The sequence below is a fragment of the Mytilus trossulus genome, chromosome 2, assembly GCF_036588685.1.
Source record: "Mytilus trossulus isolate FHL-02 chromosome 2, PNRI_Mtr1.1.1.hap1, whole genome shotgun sequence".
NCBI classification, from domain to species: Eukaryota; Metazoa; Mollusca; class Bivalvia; order Mytilida; family Mytilidae; genus Mytilus; species Mytilus trossulus.
The window spans coordinates 11,850,535-11,877,756 of record NC_086374.1 but is presented as its reverse complement, the minus strand read 5'-3'; the positions used below and the strand labels follow the sequence as shown (position 1 = coordinate 11,877,756).

At 32.7% G+C, this 27,222-nt stretch overlaps 2 protein-coding genes across 11 annotated transcripts in view; one reads left to right on the top strand and one right to left on the bottom strand.

The window, feature by feature from the left end:
• Nucleotides 1-1,800: 1,800 nt before the first annotated feature.
• Nucleotides 1,801-19,450, bottom strand: LOC134706498 (3-keto-steroid reductase/17-beta-hydroxysteroid dehydrogenase 7-like). Of its 2 annotated transcripts, none has more exons than XM_063565495.1 (10): nt 19,406-19,450; nt 11,489-11,692; nt 10,718-10,810; nt 10,291-10,405; nt 8,129-8,244; nt 7,570-7,645; nt 6,169-6,273; nt 4,200-4,256; nt 3,398-3,496; nt 1,801-2,760 (listed from the first exon to the last, which is right to left on the bottom strand). In XM_063565495.1, the coding sequence occupies exons 1-10, from the start codon at nt 19,417-19,419 to the stop codon at nt 2,677-2,679; spliced, it is 963 nt and encodes a 320-aa protein (XP_063421565.1). In that variant the 5' UTR covers nt 19,420-19,450; the 3' UTR covers nt 1,801-2,676. The 2 variants fall into 2 exon arrangements, with proteins under 2 accessions (XP_063421565.1, XP_063421564.1); XM_063565494.1 differs by lacking the exon at nt 19,406-19,450 and adding an exon at nt 15,080-15,245 and having other exon boundaries at nt 1,803-2,760.
• A 607-nt stretch (nt 19,451-20,057) lies between these two features.
• Nucleotides 20,058-27,222, top strand: part of LOC134706496 (uncharacterized protein C10orf67, mitochondrial-like) — a 32,502-nt gene continuing 25,337 nt past the window's right edge. For 3 of the 9 annotated variants that reach the window (XM_063565484.1, XM_063565486.1, XM_063565485.1), the window contains exons 1-6: nt 20,344-20,550; nt 21,634-21,754; nt 22,839-22,930; nt 25,810-25,861; nt 26,230-26,304; nt 26,880-27,053. In XM_063565484.1, coding sequence (XP_063421554.1) covers nt 20,378-20,550; nt 21,634-21,754; nt 22,839-22,930; nt 25,810-25,861; nt 26,230-26,304; nt 26,880-27,053 — 687 coding nt within the window. In that variant the 5' untranslated portion in view covers nt 20,344-20,377. Of the gene's footprint in view, nt 20,241-20,343; nt 20,551-21,633; nt 21,755-22,016; nt 22,063-22,838; nt 22,931-25,809; nt 25,862-26,229; nt 26,305-26,879; nt 27,054-27,222 lie in introns of those variants that run through there. The other 6 variants (XM_063565487.1, XM_063565491.1, XM_063565492.1 and 3 more) reach the window with 4 other exon arrangements.

Here is a 27,222-nt window from a genome sequence, read left to right as displayed (position 1 = left end):
CCATAGAGACCAATTCATGCGTGGTATGGTAGCCTTCATGTTTTTATAGACTATAAAGACCCATACATATGTTGGGTTGTGTCTCTTATGTTGTAAACGACTATAAAGACCCATACATGTGTTTTGTGGTGACCATCTTGTTGTGAAAGACTATAGAGATCGAAAAATGTGTTGTGTGGTAGCTGTCTTGTTGTTAAAGACAGAGGCCTACTTGTGGTTTAAGACCATAGAGACCAATTCAAACGTGGTTCGGTGGCCTTCTTGTTGTTTTAGACTATAAAGACCCATACATGTGTTGGGCGGTGCCTCTCTTGTTGTTAACGACTGTAAAGACCCATACATGTGTTTTGTGGTGACCATCTTTTTCTGAACGACTCTAGAGACCGAAACATGTGTTGTGCGGTGGCCCTTTTGTTGGTAAATACTTAGGGACCAATATATGTGTTGTGTGGTGACCCTCTTGTTGGTAAATACTTAGGGACCAAAACATGTGTTGTGGGGTGGCCCTCTTGTGGTGTAAACGACTAAAGAGACCAACCCATGTGTTGTGTGGTTGCCCAGTAAGTCTTGTTGGTAAATACTTAGAGACTAAAACATGTGTTATGTGGTGGCCCTCTTGTTGTAAAATACATAAGACCAAAACATGTGTTGTGTGGTGACCATTTTGTGTAAATGACTAAAGAGACCAATACATGTGTTGTGTGGTGGTTGTCTTATTGGTAAATACTTAGGACGAAACAAATTGTTGTGTGGTGGCCCTCTTGTTGTCAAATACTTAGGGACCAAACCATGTGTTGTGTGGTGACCATTTTGGTGTAAACGACTAAAGAGATCAATGCAGGTGTTGTGTTGTGGCCATCTTGTTGTTAACGATTATAAAAACCATATCAAGTGTTGTTCTGTGGCCATGTTGTTTTTTACGACTATAGAGATCAATAAAAAATGTGTGGTGGTCTCTTGTTGTTAAAGACTTTAGAGACCAATACATGTGTTGTATGCGTGGCCATCTTGTTGTTAATGACTATAGAGACCAAAATATGTGTTGTAAGGTGGCCTTTTGCTGTTAAAGACTTTAGAGATCAATAAAAATGTTGTGTGGTGGTCTCTTGTTGTTGAAGACTTTAGGGACCAATACATGTGTTTTGTGGTGGCCATCTTGTTGTTAACGACCATGTAGACCTATACAAGTATTATGTGGTGGCTCTCTTGGTGTGTAAGACTAGAGAAACCCATGCATATGTTGTAAGGTGGCTCTCTTGTTGTTTTATAATATAAAGACCAATACATGTGTTATGTGGTCACCATCTTGTTGTTGAAGACTTTAGGGACCAATACATGTGTTTTGTGGTGGCCATCTTGTTGTTAACGACCATATAGACCAATACAAGTGTTGTGTGGTGGCTCTCTTGATGTGTAAGACTAAAGAAACCCATACATGTATCTTTAAGATGAAGATGACCACCACCCAACACTTGTATGAATCTATTGTTTTTATCAACAAGACAGCTACCTCACAATATATGTATTGGTCTTTGTAGTCTTTATTTATCAATAAAACAGCCACCAAACAACACATGGTAATATATTCTTTAACAACAAGTATGGCACCACACAACACATGTTTGGGTCTCTAAGTCTCTAAACATGAGACGACCCCCATACAGTCAGACAAACATGTAAGGTCCTAAAAATAACAAACAGACAGTGAATGTTTTAAAATAACAATAGGACAGTTAACTAACTTTATTCAACAAAATTATCAACAAATCATATACAATGTATCCATATATTATGTGATAAATATAAATATAAAATATTCACTTTACACTTTATAAAAAAACAGTTTTCAATTTACAAATAAATAAACAAATATGCTAAAAATTTACTCTATTAAAATTTCTTTTCCACAGAGTAACTCTGTGAACATCTATTTTCACATGATCAGAATAGGATAAAATATTACACATATTGATTTGGCACATGTTTAAAGACAATTTTTTTTATCCAAATGGTCTAAATTTACATAAAAAACTTTTGTTTTGCTTACATATGCAAATTCTCAAGAAGTTATTTGTTTTAGAATTTACATTGTTATGGCAAATATAATTGTTACATAAACAGAAAGTGTGAATTTCTCAATTATGAATAAGCACATAAAAGACATCTTTGCATATTTAAAAAAAAAAGAGCAGGCTTATGCCGTTACAAGTCAGCACTTGCACCAGCAAAGTGGAAAGGGTTTAATAAGTTGTTATAACCTATTTCCTTTGCCACTATAAATAAATATGTTTAAACTAATAAACCTTGTTTTTTCTGTACAGTGACAATGTTACATGACTGTTCTTTTTCATCCATTTTAGAACATTTTTTTTAATGCAAAATTGTTCAGTTTTTTTTACAACTTTTCTAAAATTTATCCAGACTAAAATAAAGATACAAAATTGTGTATAATCATGATAATATTCAGTTTCAATAATGTATAAATAATCCAGTCAAAAGTGTTATTCGTTACATTAACAATCTAAACATATAAAAATAACAATAAAAGAATGTTTGCAATAATACCGGGTGATAACTAAAAATTTGGTTCTAATGTATCAATATCACAGATTATTATCTCCCAGAATTCATTTGGTTTTATAGAAAGTTGGTTTTTATCTAATCTTGAAGCTGATATCAACAGTATTTGGTTTTGAATTCTTTGTACAGTTCATCTAATTTACTGCATACTGTTTCTTCTGTCTTTGTGTCTATGTCTAACTATTAAAAGACAATTTTCTTATTAATGAAAATGGCATGATAAAGATTTAGATTTGGGTCAACAATTTCTTTGCTGCTGTGTCAGCGGGTACCAATACAGAATGCTTTCCTACAGTAATTTCTATATGTGATTCACTTTTAATAGAATTATTTTGTATCAAGTAACTTTTGTAATGACTACTGTCATAATCAACAAAATTTAGTATTCCGATAAATTATTATGGCAACCAAACTTACTCCATTTCATTTGAACTTTGGTGGATAGTTGTCTTATTGGCAATCATATAATATCCATATTTTTATATAACTGTCAAAAAGAAGTCAAAAGACATTTGCAGCATTACTATATCGCTACATATAGTGACATTTAGATTTTTAATAGGAGTTTTGTCTTTAACAGTGTTTTAAAATCAAGTAGATCTTAAAGTTTAAAAGTCAATATCCATGCAATCTGTGTAATGCTATACATAACTTATTTTGGAAAAAAGGGTTTTCAATCAAAACAGATATTGTCAGTAGATGTCACACAAACAAGGATCAATGACTAAAACAAGAGTGTACCCACTAATATGACTAGCCTGTAAATGTATTACTTTTATATTGTTTTTGTCAACATTCTATTGTTATAATAACTCACCTTTACTATTGATACATGGGTTTTCCCAAAAATATCTACATCACTGTTATATTTGTCCTCAGGCTTCAACAACTGGGGATTCTGTGTGGATAACCAGACCTAAACATAAGTTATCTATGATAATAAAGGTATATCTCATCACCAAAGAGGCTAAACCAATCCCACATAATAAATCACACAATAAAACATGTGGGGAAATCTTAGCCTCAGTGTGAAACAACTAATGAAATGCCGGTCACAAAGTAAGGTGAATATACACTTGGAATCATTCAATTTACAATAAAAGCATGAAATATAGGTCTAACTGACCTGTTTTTTTGTGATGCTGCTGTACTATTCTAAATGCATCCTTACACCAAGATGAATGAATGTTTCAATTGTAATATCCCATATGGTTTGAAGTGTTACATGAAACAAAAAATCCTTTTTGTAGCACAATGGTAAATAACTTCACAATTCTGATTGAGAACTTTTTAGAAAAAGTCTTTTTACAAAAGAATTTTTTCTTTCTTTCTGTTCTATGTAAGAAGCCTGTAAATTGTTATTTATTGCTGTTTATCACATCTGTTTTGCGTTTATATTTTTGTATGTAAATAAGGATGTCAGTTTTCGTATTTGAATTGTTTTACACTTACCTTTCAGTTGCTAACTTCTATTACATATGGTCTCTGATGGAAAGTTGTGTCATTGGCAATCAAACCAATTTTTTTTATTTTTATACAAAATAAAAGATTTTGTTTACTACACATTATAGTCTTATCAATTCTATATCTAATAAATAAGTTTACTAAGGTTGACTTACCATTGCTTCGCTCCCAATGTAAGAAGAACAAGTTAAACTTGGACAAAATAACCGCAACTGAAAAATAGTGTAAGACAAACAGGTTAAACTGGGGTAAAATAATAACCGCAACTGAAAAATAGTGTAAGACGAACAAATTAAACTGGGGTAAAATAACCACAACTGAAACCAGATGCTCCGCAGGTCGCAGCTTTATATGACTGCAGAGGTTGAACCCTGAACGGTTGTGGCAAGTATGGACACAACATTCAAGCTGGATTCAGCTCTAAATTTGGATTGTGATTAAATAGTTGACACAGCATAGGTTTCTGACACAGAATAAATGTGGTCTAATGAACTTAAACTTTTTGTTTTGCCTTTGAGAAATTCACTATGCTGTTGAATATTAATCCTCTCAAAAAAATGTTTGAAGTAACTTTCTTTATATTGATGAAATCTGAAATGAGAAAAATTGCAACCACCCCCCCCCCCCCCCAAATTTTTTTTCACATCCCCATTTCTCTTATTCCAAAACTGATCTCAATTCGAATTTCTAATGGCCCCTAACAATAACTACTCATTTAAATACATCAAAAAATATTGAAATGTAAAAAAAGTCTTTGTTATCACTGAATGTTAAAGATTGTTTTAATCTATCAATTGGTAGTAAAAGTGAATATACATTGTATATTGTATAAAACACTGATTTAAGTGGATTCAACTACTATTCTGGACAAAGAAAGATAAGTCCAATTGAAAATTTCTTGCTATTGCACACTATTGTGCAATTAGATATTTCTTGCTATTGCCCAATACTGAGCAATTGAAAATACTTGCCATTGCACATTACTGTGCAATTGAAGATTTCTTGCTATTGCGCAATACTGTGCAATTGAAAATTTCTTGCTATTGCACAATACTGTGCAATTAAAAATTCCTTGCTATTGCGCAATACTTACTTTGATAATCTTGGATCCTGATTTTGACCAACTTGAAAACTGGGCCCATAATCAAAAATCTAAGTACATGTTTAGATTCAGCATATCAAAGAAGCCCAAGAATTCAATTTTTGTTAAAATCAAACTTAGTTTAATTTTGGACCCTTTGGACTTTGATGTAGACCAATTTGAAAACGGGACAAAAAATTAAGAATCTACATACAAAGATAGTTTGGCATATCAAAGAACCCCAATTATTCAATTTTGATGAAATCAAACAAAGTTTAATTTTGGACCCTTTTGGCCCCTTATTCCTAAACTGTTGGGACCAAAACTCCCAAAATCAATCCAAACCTTCCTCTTATGGTCATAAACCTTGTGTTTATATTTCATAGATTTCTATTTACTAATACTAAAGTTATGGTGCGAAAACCAAGAAAAATGCTTATTACAGCCCCTTTTTGGCCCCTTATTCCTAACTGTTCGGACGTCAACTTCCAAAATCAATCCCAACCTTCCTTTTGTGGTCATAAATTTCAATTTTTGCGGCTGTATAAAAATAGTGTAAGAAGAACAAGTTAAAATGGGGTAATATAACTGCAACTGAAAAATGGTGTAAGACAAACAAGTGAAACTGGGGTAAAATAACTGCAACTGAAAAATAGTGTAGAACAAACAAGTTAAACTTGGGTAAAATAACTGCAACTGAAAAATAGTGTAAGACAAACAAGTTAAACTGGGGTGAAATAACAGCAACTGAAAAATAGTGTGAGACGAACAAGTTAAACTGTTGTGGTATTTAACCTTCTGGTAAAATTTCATAGAGATCCATTCACTTAAAACTACATAATCCCTTAAATCAATCTCAATCTTTTTATGTGGTATTTAACCTTCTGGTAAAATTTCATAGAGAGCCATTCACCTTAAACTAAAGTTATTATTCAGAAATTTAATGTGTCTTTGTACCACGACAACAACAATACGAACCCAAAAAACTTCCTTTACCATATATGTCAGCACTAAACCAGGACATGGTGGGGACATATACTTACCATAATAAGAAGTGGATATATTATGCACCATATCCAATATGGTAAAACTCCATTGGTCAAATTAGACATCACTAATCCAGGACACGTGGTATGAGAATATATTCTCTAAAAGAAAATAATCATTATTTCGTAATGCTTTGTTGTTTAGTAATTTTTGTCACTTTGAACATAAGAACCAAATCAAAATTTAAAAATAAGTATACAATCAAAGAGCATGATTGCTCTGAGGGATACGATTGCCATTGTTTTCATTGATACATGTATTAGTATTATTTTCAAAAATAATTCAGCTGCACATGTAAAATGTAATTTACGTAATCTGAATCGTTATTCAACTTTAAAAATATCCAATCATTGAAACAAGTGTATGAATTGTGTAATCATTTTGCTTTATTTTTGTACTATCAATTCCAAGTTTACTTTCCACAGCAGTCACTGAGAGTGAGAGAAGGTATTTCACTTCGTACCGAGGTCGCCTATTTTCCTACATGAATAATTTTCTAGGAGGAATCCCATTTCTTATTCTTTAAATATTTATTTTCCTTTGAATCAGTAGGCATGAATTCTTTCTGTACATATTCCTCTGTTTAAATTGCGATTGCTTGTAATATAATACGACGTCTATCAACAGAACGAGTTAATCTTTCTTGATGTATCGTCATATTTTGATTCAGAAATGACGGAAGTATAAGGGAAACAACTGGAAGCGATAATATGAAAGACTCCATTTCGGCTGAAGGGGTGTTCTAGTTACACCTTTACGTTGTGGACTACATTTATTTTAATGATGCATATGATTTAAAATTATGCAAAAATAATAACCCTTAATAGCAGACAGACATAGAAAGGATCTCATGAAATTCAAATTAATCAATGAAGTTGGAAATCTAGAGCAATCATTCAATCTGATACCCATTAAAGTCAAGAAAACTAACGGAAGTAAAATATCAAATATCAGTTAAAGACACGCATATAAGATGAGGAAAATATCGAAACATTATAGGACAGTTGTTTAAATTCAATCCTTTTGTTTGTTTTTACCTTTTAAAACAAGACAATCTTAAGGATCTGAGATGTTCCTTAATGTTTAAAATAAAACGGTTGACGTGAGGGCATGGGCCTGAGTCAAAGGTAAAAGTTTAAAGCAATTTATCCCAAAAACTAGTCTCTTAAATCTCTTTTGAGAGAAAACATTTGCTGTTGTCTTCTCTACGGTTGGGTTGTAGTCTCTCTGACACATTCCCCATTTCCATTCTCCATTTTATTATCATAACCATAGTTCAGGACTGCTGGACTCATTTTACTGAGATTTTTGAGAACCCTAATATAGCACTGATAACAGAGTATAATAAGAACTTCTCCAACATTCAAAGACAATCTACCATAAATATTAAAACTCACCTTTTTATTGAGTTTATTATTGAGTGACACACTAACAGTATCTATCACATACTTAGAGGAGGAATAGGGATTTTCTCTGAAAATATACAAATCATGAATAAAATATCTATTATTAAAGAGACAGCATATTTAAAGCAATGAATACATATCTTATTTAACATGTTTGTATGTCATTTTACAGCCAGTGTGAAGTGCAAGGAAAGAGATATATACATTATGTTAATATGAAAAACATATTCTAAGTATTGACCAGGAAACACATCCAAGTTTATGCTGGATATATATTCTATTTTTTGCCAAGGTAAAACCTTCCCATGTTTATGCTGAATATATTTTAACTCTGGGACAAGGAACTATCAACCTATGTTTATGCTGACTATATTCTATTTCTGGGACAAGGAACTATCAATCTATGTTTATGCTGACTATATTCTATTTCTGGGACAAGAAATCACCTACCCCTGTTTATGCTGAATATATTCTTTTTTCATGGGCAAGGAAACACCTACCAACATTTAATTTTATGCTAAATATATTTTATTTCTGGGGCAAAACCTACCCATTTTTATGCTGAATATCTGTAATATCAAAGGAAGATTTCATGGCTGCCCTAGAAGATGTCCAGATGATTTGTGTATCTTTGTCACCTCCAAGTCTATCTTCAAGCTCTTTTATCTGTAAAGAACACATATTGATATATTTAAGGTGAATGTAACTAAATAACTAGAGGCTCTCAAGAGCCTGTGTCGCTCACCTTGGTCTATGTGCATATTATACAATGGACACAGATAAATTCATAACAAAATTGTGTTTTGATGATGGTGATGTGTTTGTAGATCTTACTTTACTGAACATTCTTGTTGCTACAATTATCTCTATCTATAGTGAACTTGGCCCAGTAATTTATACAGTGGAAAATATTTTCAAAAAAAATCTACAAAAATTATGAAATATGTAAAAAATTTACTTTAAAGTGCAATAACTCCTAAAGGGGTCAACTGACCTGAAATTTTCAGGGCAGATAGAACTTGACCTGATAAACAATTTAACCCTGTGTCAGATTTTCTCTAAATGTTTTAATCTTTTACTTATAAGTCAAAAACTGCATTTTACCACTATTATCTATTTTTAGCCATGGTGGCCATCTTGGTTAGTTGACAGGGTCACCAGACACAACTTTTTAAACTAGATACCCCAATGATGATTGTGGCCAAGTTTGGTTTTATTTGGCCCACTAGTTTCAGAGGAGAAGATTATTGAAAAAGATTACTTAGATTTACGAAAAATGGTTAAAAATTGACTATAAAGGGCAATAACTCCTAAAGGGGTCAACTGACCATTTCCATGGTATTGACTTATTTGTAAATCTCATTTTGCTGAACATTATTGCTGTTAACAGTTTATCTCTATCTAATATATTATTTAAGATAATAACCAAAAACAGCAAAATTTCCTTAAAATTACCAATTCAGGGGCAGCAACCCAACAACTGGTTGTTTGATTCATCTGAAATTTTCAGGGCAGATAGATCTTGACCTGATAAACAACTTTGTCAGATTTTCTCTAAATGCTTTGGTTTTTGAGTTAAAGACCAAAAACCGCATTTTACCCCTATGTTCTATTTTTAACCATGGTGGCCATCTTGGTTGGTTGACTGGGTCACCGGACACAATTTTTAAACTAGATACCCCAATGATGATTGTGGCCAAGTTTGGTTTAATTTGGCCCAGTAGTTTCAGAGGAGAATATTTTTGTAAAAGTTAACGACGACCGACGACGACGACAGACACCGGACGCAAAGTGATGAGAAAAGCTCACTTGGCCCTTTGGGCCAGGTGAGCTAAAAAGTACATATTTATATTTAATTAGTACAGATATTGGTAAATCATTAGAAGTGGAAGATGAAAGATGTAAAACAAGGGTGAATATACTAAAATGATTTGCCTGTTATACTGACTATTTATTCTAGGTTGTCAATCTTATTTATGAAGGTGTTACTACAAGTATCCCACAAACTTAATATTTAAAAGAATCATGACTTTGGGGTCTAGGTCAAATGAATCCTGTTAGACAGATATGTTTACCTTACAACAAATAAAGTTGACTTACTACTTATAGACTTTGAAATACAGACCAACACATAAAAAGCTGACATGGACCAATGAATCATGAAAATGAGGTCAAGGTCAGATAAAACCTGCCAAACTGATATGTAACCTTACAAATATTTATACCCCCAAAAAATTGACCTTCCTCTGACCTACTGTTTATAGTATTTGAGAAATGTACCTAATCACCTAACTTCAGCCTTGATCATGGATCCATAAAATGAGGCCACGGTTAGGTGAACTCTGTCTGAGGGACATCTTAGATGTTCAGTGGACTGTGAAATCAGGGTAAAAAATTTGGTATTTAAATTAAAAAGATCATATCATAGGAAACATGTGTATTAAGTTTCAAGTTGATTGAACTTCAACTTCTTCAAAACCTACCTTGACCAAAAACTTTAACCAAAAGCAGGACAGACAGACTGAAAGACAAGTGGACAAACAAACTGACTCACAGACCAAAAAACTTAATGCCCATATATATATATCGTAGGTTGGGCATAAAATCTGTATTTTTTGTTTAATAATATGTCTATGTAAAAGAATACCATGGATGTTATAGCACAGATGTTATAGTGTGACAACAAACTACCATAACGTGACCATAACTCACTAAGGTATAGTGTCCAAATAGGTTTGAAGCAAATATATTCTTCAGTCCATCTTTTGTTGTTTCATCTGTGTGGTATAAACAACCTTCTCCTGTGGACAAAACATGGGCACAATTCCTGTCAATATAAAAAATATTTGTAATATGTATATGTAATATTCTGTCTTTCATATTGCATTATAAAAGTAACTGTATAATCCAGATGTATTGAAATCTGAAACTTAGAATAATGGAACAGTGGATAGAATTGTAATGAAAATTGCTTGAAAACAGTTTTTTAAAGTTGATTTTTGCAAATAAGTTCTAAAAAACATTTTTTTTTATGTTTATGAGTTTTGACAGAATAAATAAAAAGAATATTTTATCTACCCTTGCATGAATAAGTTAACTTATCCAAAAGTACTCCTGTGAACATGGTGAATTGACTTACGAGGATAGTACTCCTTTGACTACATTTGTCCAGTTAACTCCAGTCACAGGCATGATACCAGCATTCAGATACAGATAGTCTATTCCTTCATATCTACAATTCATCAAACATTAATTCAATAAAGCTGTCTATGTAAGGGCCAATTACATTTGTCAATAATTCAGCCCATTTATTAATAAAAAACTAAAAAAAGGATTTAAATAATAAAAAAATTCATCATAAAATTAATATTTTTCTTGAACATAAATAATCTTTTATTTAAATAAAATTGTTAGCAAATCATGAAGTTTTGGCAAAGTTAAAAATTTAAGAATTTATCTACATGTAAATCAAAACTACAAAATACTAACTCTGTCTATCAGTAAATGTAGGAAAAATATATTTCAAACTTTTGCTTGAAAGTTTACAGCTCTTATCAGTGAAATTTTCATCAGATTTATAGAAGATTTGACAAAGTTAGGGTTAGGGATAAGGGTTAGATAGAAAAAAAGGCCAAAACGGCATCTTCTTGTAAACTGCAAAAAAAATATATAGAAAAATATAAAAGAAATATCTTTTAAGTTTTGCTCTGTATATTATTCGTTGTCCAAAAAGAAGTTCCTGTCTACGTTTCGTTAAAATCCATGAAGGTTTATTGTTATTGATGTCTTTAAAACAAACTTTTAACCAGAGACTGAACCTTAATGTTGACAATACCAAAGATCGTGTATAGAATAACTTTGTCTCACTTTCACTAGAATGCATGTAATGCTTCTTTACAATGAACCTTACCTCTGTTTAAGATCTTGAGCTGCTTTGAATACAGATTTGACATCACTGGTATCCATAATAACTATAGTAATTGAAGACTGTGTGTGTGAAACTAACAAGGCATTCTTAGCAACCTCTGCTCTATGTTTATTTCTACACAGCAGACAAAGTTCAAGGTTGTTGTGTAAGGTCAGGAGTCTTTCACACACACTTAGTCCAATGCCCCTAAAAATTAAAGTTATATTTTTTTTAGTGTGTTTAAGATCTTGAAAACCAGGGTTATACATGTTTCTGTACCAGTTCTCAAATTTAAGATCTGACAACTATTCCATAGTAGTAAAATCAGTAGTTATCTTACTCTTTTGATGTGACAAATATTAAGTTATCTCCTATTTTAGAAGCAATTAAACCAGTATAAAAAGATTACAAGCACACTTTGTCACATAACATCAAAGCTCTTTAGATTCTACAGCATTCCCTACCCCCTTTTAAAAGACAGATACAGATTAATGCACCACATCATATTATAGAAATACCTCCCTTTTGACCTATAAAATAACAACAGTTACAGTAACTTCTTAATAGAAGTTACATGTACCTTCCTTTAAACATATGACACATAAACAGTATCAGTTAAATCTTTATAAAACTAAGAAGTGACCTCTATTAAAACATATGACACATAAACAGTAGCAGTAAAATCTTTATAGGAGTAACCTCCCTTTACACATATGACACATCTCAGTTAAGTAAAATCTTTATAGAAGTGACCTCTATAAAAACATATGACACATAAACAGCAGCAGTAAAATCTTTATCAAAGTTATCTCCCTTTAGACATATGACACATGACCACAGTAGCAGTAAATTTTTTATAGGAGTTACATCCCTTTAGACATATGACACATCAACAGTATAAGTAAAATCTTTATAGAAGTAATTACCTCCCTCAAGATATATGACACATGACCACATGTACAGTAGCAGTAAAATCTTTATAGAAGTTACCTCCCTCAAGATATATGACACATGACCACAGTAGCAGTAAAATCTGAATAGGAGTTACATTCCTTTAGACATATGACACATCACCAGTCTAATAAAATCTTTATAGGAGTTACCTTATACCCCTTCATGTTTGTATTTTAATTTTATCAGACAACCTTTAAAATGCTGACAAATTAAAGGGGTCTCATTAAAATAAATAACAACATTTTTTGTACATAAATAAAGCCGTTAGTTTTCTCGTTTGAATTGTTTTACATTGTCATTTTGAGGCCTTTTATAGCTGAATATGCGGTATTGGCTTTGCTCATTGTTGAAGGCCGTACAGTGACCTATAGTTGTTAATTTCTGTGTCATTTTGTTCTCTTGTGGTGAGTTGTCTCATTGGCAATCATACCATATCGTCTATTTTTTTTTTATATATATATACATGATATATGACCAGTTTAAATGACATCTTTCATCGGCATGATCAGGAGATATTACATTTATGATGAGATGATGGGGTGATAGTTTAATAGATGTTCTTACCTGTAATGGGGTGATAGTTTATCATTACACCTGTTCAGGTAGATAACAAAGGTAAATTGGTATGATTTAATCAAACAAATATCCAAATATATGTCAAATATATATGTCATGTATATATATGGATAGGTGGTTTCCAATTCTTATGTATATAAAATTACAAATAAAAAAACTTACAGTACTTCATTTAATAAAAGTTAAATTCAGTTAAAACTAGAGTTACAAAATGTATTTAAAATATTTAGTAAAATTTATACTAAATATTGAATAATGGCATTTTCATTTTTGATACTACATGTAACTTTATCAAGAGAGCTTGGTTGGGTAAGCTCATAATTGAGCTGATAAAGTCAGTATCAAAAAATAAAATGTCATTATTTTTTATGTCAGTCTTAAGTGCAAGCTCTTTTAATTAAAAATATGAAATCAAATGAAACAATTTCTACTCATGCAAAACGTTAGATTTCAGGTGTTGGTGGTTGACCAGTTTTTCAAGTTTTCCTGGTTTGTTATAATGCCCAGTTGTTTTTGTGGTTGTTCTATCAAAGTTTCACAGATAATAAGTTAAAATTCCTTATCCTTCAATATATTCCATCTCCCTTGACTTTAATATTATCATTTCATTTCATAAAATTCATATGCATGATATGAGTAAAGACACACAATTTTCTTTTTAAAATATCCTGGTTCCACATTTAAATACATGCCTGATGTTCATATGATGAAATCATAATCTTTCAGTCAGTTTAATTGAAGTCTGGAGCTGGCATGTCAGTTAACTGCTAGTAGTCTGTTGTTATTTATGTATTATTGTCATTTTGTTCATTTTCTTTGGTTACATCTTCTTACATCAGATTCGGACTTCTCTTTAACTTAATTTTAATGTGCGTATTGTTATGCGTTTACTTTTCTACATTGGCTAGAGGTATAAGGGGAGGGTTGAGATCTCACAAACATGTTTAACACCGCCGCATTTTTGTGCCTGTCCCAAGTCAGGAGCCTCTGGCCTTTGTTAGTCTTGTATTATTTTAATTTTAGTTTCTTGTGTACAATTTGGAAATTAGTGTGGCGTTCATTATCACTGAACTAGTATATATTTGTTTAGGGGCCAGCTGAAGGACGCCTCCGGGTGTGGAAATTCTCGCTACATTGAAGACCTGTTGGTGACCTTTTGCTGATGTTTTTTTCTATGGTCGGGTTTTTGTCTCTTTGACACATTCCCCATTTCCATTCTCAATTTTATGTATGTTGCATTCCACAAATCATTACTGCCCAAAGTCTTGCAATCTTCATTCATGTATCATCCATCAGCACACATTTTATAACCACTGGAATTCAGGGGAAAATATTTAGCAATTTGGTGAAAATTTTATCTGATAATTTAATAAAAGTTTCAAGTTGTATACTGTTGTTTGAATTGCTATAATTTGTGGTAATGACATTGGCTCAACCAATATATTTGGCGTTAAGATTCTGCAACTTTAAAAGCCAGGATTTCTGACTTTTGTTATAAGCATCACCATGGGGTCCTATCAGATGATCTTTGAACTAACAAACATTGCTTAATGGAACTAAAAGTCCATAACAAATATCCTTTGCAGGATAATTAAGATGAAAGATTGTTATACAGTAAAAATATTTCCACATGTTCCATGTCGAAAGGATTTTTTCATCATCAAAGATGTCATAAAGTACTAGAATAAACTATGAAGATATCATGCAGACCTTCTATTTTTGTTAAAATCAGGATTATGGTAAAACATCACCCTAGTTGCATTGTCTTTTTTTTTTTATAGCACCTTAGACATTAACATAGCACTGCTTTTCCTAAAAATCAAATGTAGCAAAATCATCCATGTTAAAAAATATGGCACCAGAATACCATAGTGCATCATAGTGCTTTAAGGCCCTGAGGTGAACACTGTTAGTGTATATATCTGTGATTGTAATTCTGTAATTATTAAAAAATTAAAAAAAAAAAAAAAAAAAAAAAAAAAAAAAAAATTTTTTAGAAAAGTGCCTGAGAGTTGACGGTGTGCTGTACCATGTTGTCCCCTAGAAGAAGAAAAAAACACTTACGAATTGCCTCCAGTTATGACAGCAACCTTCTGTAATCTTTTCATTTTTTTTTATATCAAGACCTACTGCTGTTACTTGTAAAGAATGTAATTAGTGTGGTTGCCTTTTACTGTTTACTTTTTGTTATCTGGTTCCCGTACCTTTCGACAAACCGAGATAACCAGTCATAAATTTGTATTATTTGCTCAATAACTGACACAGAACTGTATAATTTCCGATATCATACTATAAGTTCAATGTCCTTCAATGATCTTCAATGGTTAATTTGATAACTGACTTTTGAGGGTGAATCTGATGTTCAAGTACTTTTTATCTGAGACTACTATAACACAGTTATAGTAGTCTGTGTTATAGTAGTCTCAGTTTTTATACTGGATCAGAATTTACAATGATCTATTTTACCAGATTCACAATAATCTATTTTACCAGATTCACATAGTCAAAATGTGTTCCTGGCAACTTTTTAAAAGTTATATTTCTTGCAGTGGCTATTTTGCCGGCTCTGGCCTTTTTTAAAATAGCCGCTTATACTTCTATAGATCTCTATAGAAATGGCTATTTTACCAGCATCAACAATATAGTGAATTTCTTATTTTGACAGCCGGATTTTTAAAAGAGTCAGAACTTAATATACTGAACTCAAACGGAAAGTCCCTAGTCAAATGGCAAAATCAAATGATAAAACACATCAAACGAATGGACATCAACTAACTATCATATTCCTGACTTGGTAAAGGCATGTTCAAATGTAGAAAATGGTGGGTTTAACCTGGTTTTACAGCGCTAAGTCTCTCACTTGTATGACAGTCGCACTCTAGTCAAATTACATTATATTTACAAAGATGCGTGAAACAAATTAAAAGACATAATAGGAAAAACAGTCAAAATATGGGTACGTACAGCAGTCACTCGGCATCACTGTGTCACAATTTGCTCTTTCGAAGTAAATAGACACAGAAATCGGCTATCGACGGCAGAATGAAAAACTTAAAATTCTTTAAATCACAAGTATACAAAGGAACCAATCAAAATGCATTGTTATGTTATAAAATTCATGACAATGCATGTAAAGAACCGAAATAATTCGAACAGTATAAAGTCTATTTCTTTTATCTCCACGGTTGCCAATTATATATTTTGAATAGATTAAAAATACCCAATCTCAAAACAAACAAATATAAACAAAAAACACAAAAAGCATCTATCAAATTTAAAAACCACATGCATTGCTTCGCGTGTTGACGTCATGAAATGTAAACGTCCCGGCATATGAAGAAATATAAAATATTTTTGTCGCTCAATGTTTTCAAATTTAAAACAAACAAAAAAATAATTTCACGAGGGGAATGGTGGTATACAGGGTTAAAAAGATAAAAAGTATGTTAGAATTAATTTCAAAAACAGACCAAGATTTAAAATTATCCAGAAGTTCTATAGAATTTTTAAGAATCCACATATGGTTAATACCCCTACGCGAGTTTTTTTTTATATATAAAAAGGACAAGTCGGTCTTTGACATACCCCTGGGTTCATCAACTTTCTGCTCAGACACTGGTGACATTTTTAAAAGTCTGAGTAGGATCTGCAAGCTCTTGAGTATCGAATAAGTTGGGAAATTTATTAATCCCATATGCAGGTGGAGTTGGTATATTGCTACTAAGACGGTGGAAGAAATTGATAATTTTAAAGTTAAAATCGTCTCGTTTGTCATAGATTCTGGTACTGAAATGACTGTGTATGTCAAATTCAAGGTTTAAGTCTAAAAATGAGGCGGAAGCAGCCGTGTCTGTTGTTTCTTTAATCTCTAGATCTGGTTGATATATTAATGGAACCCAATCAGAAAAGTTCGGATTCAACGGTTAATGGAAAGAACATCATCAATATATCTGAAAGTGAAATTAAATACTCTGGCTTCTTTGACCTGCTTGTTTTTGACATTTAGTTCCCATAGGAATGCCGAAAAATTGTTGAAAAAGTCTACCTCCAAAATCAACAAATATATTGTCGATAAGAAACTCAAACATACTGATATAACTTGTTCCTCTGTGTAGCATGTTTTACTCTTTTGATAATTTTTAACAAAATTTGGCTTATATGATATCACAAAGTAATAAATTTATAGCGTATGCTATACCATTTCTATAATAAAGGTATTGTGGATTATTTCTTTCAGGCGATTTTTCAATTTCACATGGGGAATGGTGATATACAGGGTTGAAAAAAAAAGTTTTTATAGAACTAATTTCAGAAAAAGACCGAGATTTAAAATTATCTATTAGTTCTTTCGAATTTTTAAGAATCCATATATGGTTAATACCACTACGCGAGTGAAAGGTCTCACAGTATTTCTAAAGACCCTCTTTCACTGTATCAATCTAATAATGGACAATTATTTAGTGAAACATGCAGATGAACCGGCAATGTACTGTTGTGTGTGTGGAATTTTGTGAAGCTTAGGTATTCAATACAAAAAAGGTAAGTTGTATTTTTTTGTCTATCTGATGAGTTAAGCCTTTTTCAACTGATTTTTATAGTTCGTTCTTACGTTGTCCTGTTATACCACTGTCCCAGGTAAGGGGAGGGTTGGGATCCCGCTAACATGTTTAACCCCGCCACATTAATTATGTATGTGCCTGTCCCAAGTCATGAGCCTGTAATTCAGTGGTTGTCGTTTGCTTATGGGTTACATATTTGTTTTTCGTTCAGTTTTTTACATAAATAAGGCCGTTAGTTTTCTCGTTTGAATTGTTTTACATTGTCTTATCGGGGCCTTTTATAGCTGACTATGCGGTATGGGCTTTGCTCATTGTTGAAGGCCGTACAGTGACCTATAGTTGTTAATGTTTGTGTCATTTTGGTCTTTTGTGGATAGTTGTCTCATTGGCAATCATACCACATCTTCTTTTTTATAGGTCCTCAGATTTGTTGTTCAATGTAATGTTCATTGGAGCCACGAATGACTTATGATTTGCCAAAATCTCATCCTTGTCAAATGATATGATTTTGTATGTGGAATTACCTGAGTGCTCATTTATTCTTAATTCTTTTACAAGACATCCGTAGTAATACGATTTACATACAAAGACAATATTATTTGAAGCTTTGTCCGCAGGAACAACAACATACTTATCACAAAGAGATGATAGACATTTCACAACCTCTTTGTCTCTGAAAACGGACTTTTGTCGATCATTTACACAGTTTTTCAACTTATGAATGCGACGTTTTTTCAGAGACCTGATAGTTTCGACCCATTCAGACACAGTCCAGTTTAGCCCATGCTTTGGCGTGGTCCTCAATGGAATCCATAATTATTTTGAAGTTATGGTTCCAATTGATGTGTTGGGGTCTTCTAAACTTAGGACCATGATAAATCATCTTTCGGAAATGTTCATGTTGAATTGTGTTTAGATCCCCAGTAATAACATGGCCATGCAGAGGGGCTGTAATTATAAGGCGAGTGGGAACAGTCGCATGCCAGAGGGTTTATTTAGGTATTGTTCTAAGTCAAGGTCCAGCAATACTTGTTTATCTCGGTTGTTTATAGCTACATACTTTGCGTGCAATGGTTTTGGTGTAACTGTAGGATATAATAGGAACAGACTGGTTTTGAAAAAAATAGGAATTTTATATGGTATACCTCCTTGTAATGTAGAACGTTGCAGATGTTGATTGCATCAATTCCTCTATTGGTAACGTAAACAGGAAGAAACTCCCTCGTTTCCTCATGTAAAGGTTCCGATCTTACTGGTTTGAAAAGACGGGAAAGAGCTTCATCACAAATTATACTGACAAGTCAGTATATTGAAGAAAGTGTATTGTTTCTAATGTAAGTTCTAATGTAATGAAACCCTAGTGGATGATGAAGATTTGAAAGAAGGTCATTAAAGCTCCCAGAGGCCGGGCGATCTTGTTTTGGAAGACTTTTTTACATAGTCCCAGTATTTTTACTTTTTTACAGTATTAGTAAATATTTTCTTTTATTTCCTAATCATATAGGGCTCATTACAAACATAGTAATCGAGTCACAGACACAGACATGTGCACTACAGTATAATTGTGACTATTTTTACATATATAACAAACAATAATTGTCCTATATCAAAAGGAAACGTAAGGGTAAATGTTTGCCATGATTATTTGAATAGCACTTCTTGTACAGTGAAACGCTTTCAACAGAGACATATAATACATGTACTTTCAACAAGTGGCTTTCAAATAGACAGCGCTTCTTGAATATAACATTGGAAGAGCATGCAAGTCTGTTCTTAATGTTTATTTACGGGGCCATAACTCATATTGTCAGTTTATAAGGTTTATATGTACCCTTCTGTAGCCATTTTTGTACGAATTTTTCAAACCTCATGCAATTGTATCAAAACTACAGATATAATGAATAATAGAGATAGGCCATTTAGTACATATTCCAAGGGAGAACTTGATGCAAAGCATTATTTTTTACTGTTTCATTGCATTTGATAGAAAAAGAGGACTTTGTTGCAAATAAATCAAGTGAAAGAATCAAGAAAGTCGCTAATTTTGTTCATAAGAAAATTTAAAATCTTTTTTGATTTAGAATGTGAAGTGGGTTTGATATTCAACCTCATTCCTAGAGTAGAGGGAGGGTAGGAGGGGTACTGATCCCGAAATCCCGACTGAATCCCGGGGTCCCGAAATTCGAAAAAAAGCCGAGTTCCCGGATCCCGAAAGGGTCAATCCCGAAACCCCGGCTTAAAAACACCCGCAAGCGCGACTATTTGTGCGCAGACCAACCCGTCACATAATAGCCGAAAGGAATCTGTGACGTACCCATCCGAATTACAGAAGTGGGAAATAAAGATACAGACAGATATCCCGGAGTCCCGATAAAGGTCCTATCCCCCCTCAGAGTAGATATGTACTACATTTTGTACTTTTATGTCTCTTATATTACAATATAAGGGTTAGGTGAATAGTCAGATTAATTTTAAACTTTCCGCTTAAATAACTTTAGAAGAAAGGATAAAACGGGAAATACAGCGACACCTATATTGTTGATAGCAACAATGGCGCTGGTTAGCTCCAGTTCGCAGTATGATCGTTTTTCTATAGCAGCCAACGAATTGCAAGATCACATTGTTGATATTTATGGCAATAAGGAGAATGAATTGGAATTATTTCGGTAAATATCTCATGTTAACAGAAAAAATAGCCATGAAAGGGAATATTCACTACACGCACCTGTCAAATCAGCATTTGCCAAAAACCCACATTTATGCGCGTGCGATTATCACATGAGATTTTTAAACAACGTTCAAAATGGACGAAAAATACATGAACATGTTTAGGAATATACGGTGTTTAAACAAAGATACACCGCCTGATATAGTTGCTCTCATCGAAGCAGCTGGTATTCCTCGATTTAAATCCGTAGGAATACAAGCTGGTAGAGTGAAAACATTCTCTCATGATTCTAATGCAGACCAGGACAAGTAAGCAATGCTACTGAAAACAAAGCATCTTACACGGTTTTATACCATGATTTAATGTGATACAATTTCAATATTAACATACTTTTTCTTACCAATTTAGCAATTTTGTCTAAATTTGACTAGAAACAATACAACATACATTGTTATTAATTATGGACCAGTAACCAATACACCTTATTGCTATTTGTCCACCATTACTGGACATTACACAGAGTCCCGTATTTTTTTTTATGTCATAATTTAAAATAGCTGACGCCACAATGATTCTTGTATTCGTGACGACAATAGTACAAGCGGGACATATTCTCAGGGCATCCGGGGAATAGCATTAAAGTGTAAAACCTTCTTGCAATTTGTCCCCCATTACTGTTCATCACATAGGTTTGGGTATTTTTTTTATGTCATCATACAAAATATTGATGTCTCAATATAAAAGTAATTATTGTATAGTTCAAGCTGAGCAGGTTTTCAGGTCAACCTGGGTCAGGACAGACTTCCAAATAGTGATAAGGTGTATATCGTATGGAGATAGGGATGGGGTTCCCAGCATGATGAATGAAGGAAAACATTTGTCAAAATAATGTTCATCATAACAAATGGACAAATTTGGCCGTATGTACACCTCAAAAATTTCTAAGAGTAAAGAAAAATTAACCTGTGCAGATGTAAAATTTGAATGTCAGCTGGCATCCACTAGATATACATGTACTGTATAAGGTTTATATGCATCTTGTGTCTCTGTTTCAACAGTTTATCTATTCTTTAAAACAAAATCTGTCTATTTGTATAAAACACAAAACAGACTTTTTATTGATATGAAATTCTATCAGTGATTTTTTGTTGAGCCTTCAACTTTAGTCGAAAAAGGGAGACTTAGCGATCCTACATTCTGTAGTCTCTTATATCTGTATTTTGTGTGTTTTGTGTTATTGTTAGGGCTAAAATTTGCTTTGTATTTATCTGATGAGTTGAGCCCTTTTAAACTAATTTGTATGGTGTTCTGTAAGACCACTGTTTCAGGTTAGAGGAAGGCTTTAGTGTCAGCAAACCTATTTACATGTAATTAAGTTTGTATAATTTCAGGCCTTCTCTGGCAGACCATCACAAGGTTGGTTTCTTTACACTGGACAGATGTTCTCAGACGGATGTCACAGAAGTTGTAGAACTGAAGGATATGACAGAAGTTTTACAACTACTACTAAAGGTTAGTTTGACTTCGCTCTTCTCAACTCCCAGTATAAGTTTATAGATATGACAGAAGTTTTACAACTACTACTAAAGGTTAGTTTGACTTCGCTCTTCTCAACTCCCAGTATAAGTTAATAGATATGACAGAAGTTTTACAACTACTACTAAAGGTTAGTTTGACTTCGCTCTTCTCAACTCCCAGTATAAGTTAATAGATATGACAGAAGTTTTACAACTACTACTAAAGGTTAGTTTGACTTCGCTCTTCTCAACTCCCAGTATAAGTTTATAGATATGACAGAAGTTTTACAACTACTACTAAAGGTTAGTTTGACTTCGCTCTTCTCAACTCCCAGTATAAGTTAATAGATATGACAGAAGTTTTACAACTTCTACTAAAGGTTAGGTTGACTTCGCTCTTCTCAACTCCCAGTATAAGTTAATAGATATGACAGAAGTTTTACAACTTCTACTAAAGGTTAGATTGACTTCGCTCTTTTCAACTCCCAGTATAAGTTAATAGATATGACAGAAGTTTTACAACTTCTACTAAAGGTTAGTTTGACTTCGCTCTTTTCAACTCCCAGTATAAGTTAATAGATATGACAGAAGTTTTACAACTTCTACTAAAGGTTAGTTTGACTTCGCTCTTCTCAACTCCCAGTATAAGTTAATAGATATGACAGAAGTCTTACAACTTCTACTAAAGGTTAGTTTGACTTCGCTCTTTTCAACTCCCAGTATAAGTTAATAGATACATGAATGACAAAAATGCTTAAAGTAAATTAATAAGGCTTTGAGAGCCTTACATATTGTATAAACACCTGTCCAATGAGTCAATGTTTAATTCTGTCCCAGTTTGCATGATATCAAATTTCTTGTTCACAACTTTTCTGGACTCCTGGTAATGTAGCAGACATATACTGTTTTCAGAAGACGGTGTATTGATTTGTCTTTGAATAGCTGTGTTACAACTTTTCATGACATGCCTCACATCACCTTCATTTATTTGAAGTAATGAAAGAGGTTTTTCCAGTATCTTAATAAATTTTACAAAGCCTATAGCTATCTCACAGTGGGTAAAAGTATAATTTTTTCAGGATGTACATAAAATGAAACGGGACATTAATCTAACAAAAAGTGTGATGCAGGCTGATTATGAAGCTAAAGTTCAGGAAAAGGCTACAGAACTGTATGTATATCTATCACAGAAAATTACACCACTACATTTCAAGTTAAAAGATATACATAGAAAAAATAAGACAAAATAATTAAAAAAAAACTACAATTAATTTTTAATACTTTAATTTTGAAGGATACAAATATATTAGAATGCTGAAGGAGGCTTGAGGGTACAAAAATTTCAGAAATGTTTAAGCATTTTTTATTCATTATAAATTCTATTTATTACACTATCAATTGTAACATTATGATATGGTTGAAGAGTCAACACAAAAAAAAATGATTTGTTTTGACCCCAGGTGACTTAAAAAATGTTTACATCATTGAAAAAGCTCCAAATCATCTGCCTTTGGTGCAAAAATTACATTTTTTTGCATTAAAATTGAAATTTCTTTTTTAATTCATAGGTGACCTATATTTGTATTATTATTTTCAAATTAGCTGTACTTCAACTAAACATTTGTAAAATTTCGGTGATTTCTGTAATTTAGTTCTTTTCTTACTTGATATTAAAATTGAGAATGGAAATGTGTCAAAGAGACAACAATACGAACATAGAACAGACAACAGCAGAAGGTCACCAACAGGTCTTTTATGCAGCGAGAAATTCCTGCACCTGGAGACGCCCTTCAGCTGGCCCCTAAACAAATATATATACTAGGTGTTCAGTAATAATTACCTATATTTTTCCAATTAGTTCAACAGAAAAGTGTCATAACAAATATGCATGCATCTTACGAAAGGCAGATTGTGAGCTCAAATGAACGGTGACCCTACTTTTCTCATCACTTGGAGTCCGTCGTCGTCCGTCGTTAGCTTTTACAAAAATCTTCTCCTCTGAAACTACTGGGCCAAATTTAACCAAACTTGGCCAGAATCATCATTGGGGTATGTAGTTTAAAAAATGTGTCCGGTGACCCGGTCAACCAACCAAGATGGCCACCACGGCTAAAAATAGAACATAGGGGTAAAATGCAGTTTTTGGCTTATAACTCAAAAACCAAAGCATTTAGAGCAAATCTGACATGGGCTAAAATTGTTTATCAGGTCAAGTTCTATCTGCCCTGAAATTTTCAGATGAATCGGACAACCAGTTGTTGGGTTGCTGCCCCTGAATTGGTAATTTTAAGTAAATTTTGCTGTTTTTGGTTATTATCTTGAATATTATTATAGATAGAGATAAACTGCAAACAGCATTAATGTTCAGCAAAGTAAGATTTACAAATAAGTCAACACGACAGAAATGGTCAGTTGACCCCTTTAGGTGTTATTGCCCTTTATAGTCAATTTTAACCATATTTTGTAAATCTTACATGTCTTAGTAATCTTTTACAAAAATCTTCTCCTCTGAAACTACTGGGCCAAATTAATCCAAACTTGGCCACCATTATCATTGGGGTATCTAGTTTGAAAAATGTGTCTGATGACCCGGCCATCCAACCAAGATGGCCGCCACGGCTAAAAATAGAACGTAGGGTAAAATGCAGTTTTTGGCTTATAACTCAAAAACCAAAGTATTTAGAGCAAATCTGACAGAGGTTTAATTGTTATCAGGTCAAGATCTATCTGCCCACAAATTTTCAGATGAATCGGACAACCCATTGTTGGGCTGCTGCCCCTGAATTGGTAATTTTGAGGAAATTTTGCTGTTTTTGGTTATCAATGTCATGAATATTATTATCATGATTATAGATAAGGATAAAATGTAAACAGCAATAATGTTCAGCAAAGTAAGACCTTAAAATAAGTCAACATGACCAAAATAGTCAATTGACCCCCTAAGGAGTTGTTGTCCTTTATATTCAATTTTTAACGATTGTTATAAAATTTGTAAATTTTTACTAACATTTCCCAGTGAAACTACTTGGCCAAGTTCATTATAGATAGAGATAATTGTAAGCAGCAAGAATGTTCAGTAAAGTAAGATGTACAAACACATCACCATCACTAAAACACAATTTTGTCATGAATTCATCTGCGTCCTTTGTGTAATATTCACTTAGACCAAGGTGAGCGACACAGGCTCTTTAGAACCTCTAGTTTATTTTGCTTTTCTGATAAAATAAAAGTAAAGTTCATTTATAGGGTGCGGGAATTTCTCGCTACATTGAAGACCTGTTGGTGACCTTCTGCTGTTGCTTTTTTTCTTTGGTCGTTGTTGTCTCTTTGACACATTCCCCATTTCCATTCTCAATTTTATAGACAAAAATAGCGAAATCCTATATTTAAAAAAAAAATCAATTTATACCCACAAGCCCTCTTAAATTAACAGTGGCAATCATTTCCTGCATAGTCAGGACTAGTGGAACTAAACTAAAAAATATTTAGGATTTTAAGTTGTAAAAGGAGTGAGCAATTTGGCTGTAATAGGATAAAATTACTTTTTGTAGGAAAACAATTCTTTTTACAAACACAGTCTAAGATTTATGAAAACAGGATTTTTATATGAAGAGAGCTCAATATTTTTCAAATTCATAGCTTGGTATTTATAACATTCTCAGTAATATGGATCTCATTGACAAATATGTATATACATGTTATAGGGGTCACTAAACCTCATAAGAGACAACACTTATTAACATAATTCTGCATATCTATACACATGCACAAGTAATCCTGTTTCTCATAACTGACAACAGATGTAGAAAAGTTCAATTATCTCATAACATTCATCAATTAATAAATACAAAGCTACTTGGATGGAGAGTTGTCTCAATGTCACTCATACCTTATCTTCTTATATCTTTTAATAGTACTTTAAGACCTCTCCAAACAATTAAAATAGGATGGTTCCTATAATGTAAAGTACTGGGTGCAAGATCTTTCTCTTGTTTGTTTCGTAACATCATAAAATAAAAACAAATTAATGTTATTTTTTTTTTTTAACAGGTATTGTAGAATTAATGAAAAAGTAGCAGAATTAGAAAGAATTCATGAAGATGTAAGTATACTAAACAAAAAGTATAAAGCATAAATACCAACAACAAAGAAGTTAAGTGACCAGTGAGTTTTTATCTATCTGTGACAAGTAGCTATATGTATATATAGCTAGATAGAAAAAAGAACTGTTTTTGGTCTCCTTTCGCACTGTTGACATTTAATGTTAAAAGTTTCTGATAGATTAGAAACAAGCAAATCTGATAGACCATAACTACTTGTTCTTCAGTTGCATTGGCATCCAGTGATACTTCAGTCACTTTGAAAGGTATACTTTGTTCAAGTCTGAAGTATTCTATTTAGACATGTTTATTAAAAAGAATTCCAATTCAAATAAAGTTTTGTTATAATAAGTACATGTTGTATTTGTAGAGAGTATCGACTGTAAGAAAAGCATTTAGACAACAGTTAGCCGATGCAGTTGCCAGACTGGCAGTATTGTATAATGTAAGTATACTGACTTGTATGATTGCTATAATTGTTTTTTAGAATAAACCTTTATTGCCAAAAATATAAAAGTCACATCATAGGCCCTACAAATGAAAATGAATGCCATAAACATATCTATAATAAGTCGTTAACCTCTATGGTGTATACTACAGATTTCTGTAGAGATCTTTATTTTTTCCTGTTTTTTTTCTGAACCTATTTATCTGTACATCTTTGGTCATTTTAACTTTTGTTTTGGTGCATTTATATTTAAGGTGGTACCAAACACTTTCACTAAAATTAATTTGGCTCGTTTAATTTTCACAAAATTTGGACAAAGTATTTACTTCGATCCTTTGACAAAAATATAAAAGTTTCAAAAAATTTGAACCAACCATTTTATCAGAAAAATTACACTGGTTACATAGCAGTTTGACAGACAGTAATTTTGATCATTGAGAAGCTTAATATTCCCTTAACAACGCAACGTAATTAAAACGTTTAGCTGATTTTACAGAGTTATCTCCCTGTAGTGTTAGGTACCACCTTAATACATATTTGTCTTTATATTGAACTATTTTTTGATTGCATAGAAAAATTTAGAAAACAAGATGCAGAAAGAGAAGCAGAAGCAGGCAGGGGACCAGTATCTACTGGATGAAAAATACAGAGAATTACAACAAACAATACAACAGAATCAGAATGTTATAGCAATGTTAAAGATGCAGCTGTCTGCACATCAACAGAGTAAAATGGACCTAGAAAGTGTAGGTATTCTATATAGTACTGTAGGTAGTTAGGGCTTCCCATAGATACGTACTATACAGCTTTATAGAAGTCAGATGTTTAGCGAGAATGTCTCAAAGCATTGCAGTTAAATGTCGTAATACCAATTTTTTTTTGTCAGTTAGCAAATGAAATGTAACTTATCTTTTA

Bases quoted from the DNA above. Each gene is read 5' to 3' on its own strand.
- LOC134706498 (XM_063565494.1), bottom strand. From the start codon at position 15,123: ATGAAAAGATTACAGAAGGTTGCTGTCATAACTGGAGGCAATTC. The intron at 11,693-15,079 runs GTAAGTGTTTTT...TTTAATTTTTAG, and splicing joins GTCATAACTGGAGGCAATTC to GGGCATTGGACTAAGTGTGT. The intron at 2,761-3,397 runs GTGAGTTATTAT...GTCTTTTAATAG, and splicing joins CCCATGTATCAATAGTAAAG to TTAGACATAGACACAAAGAC.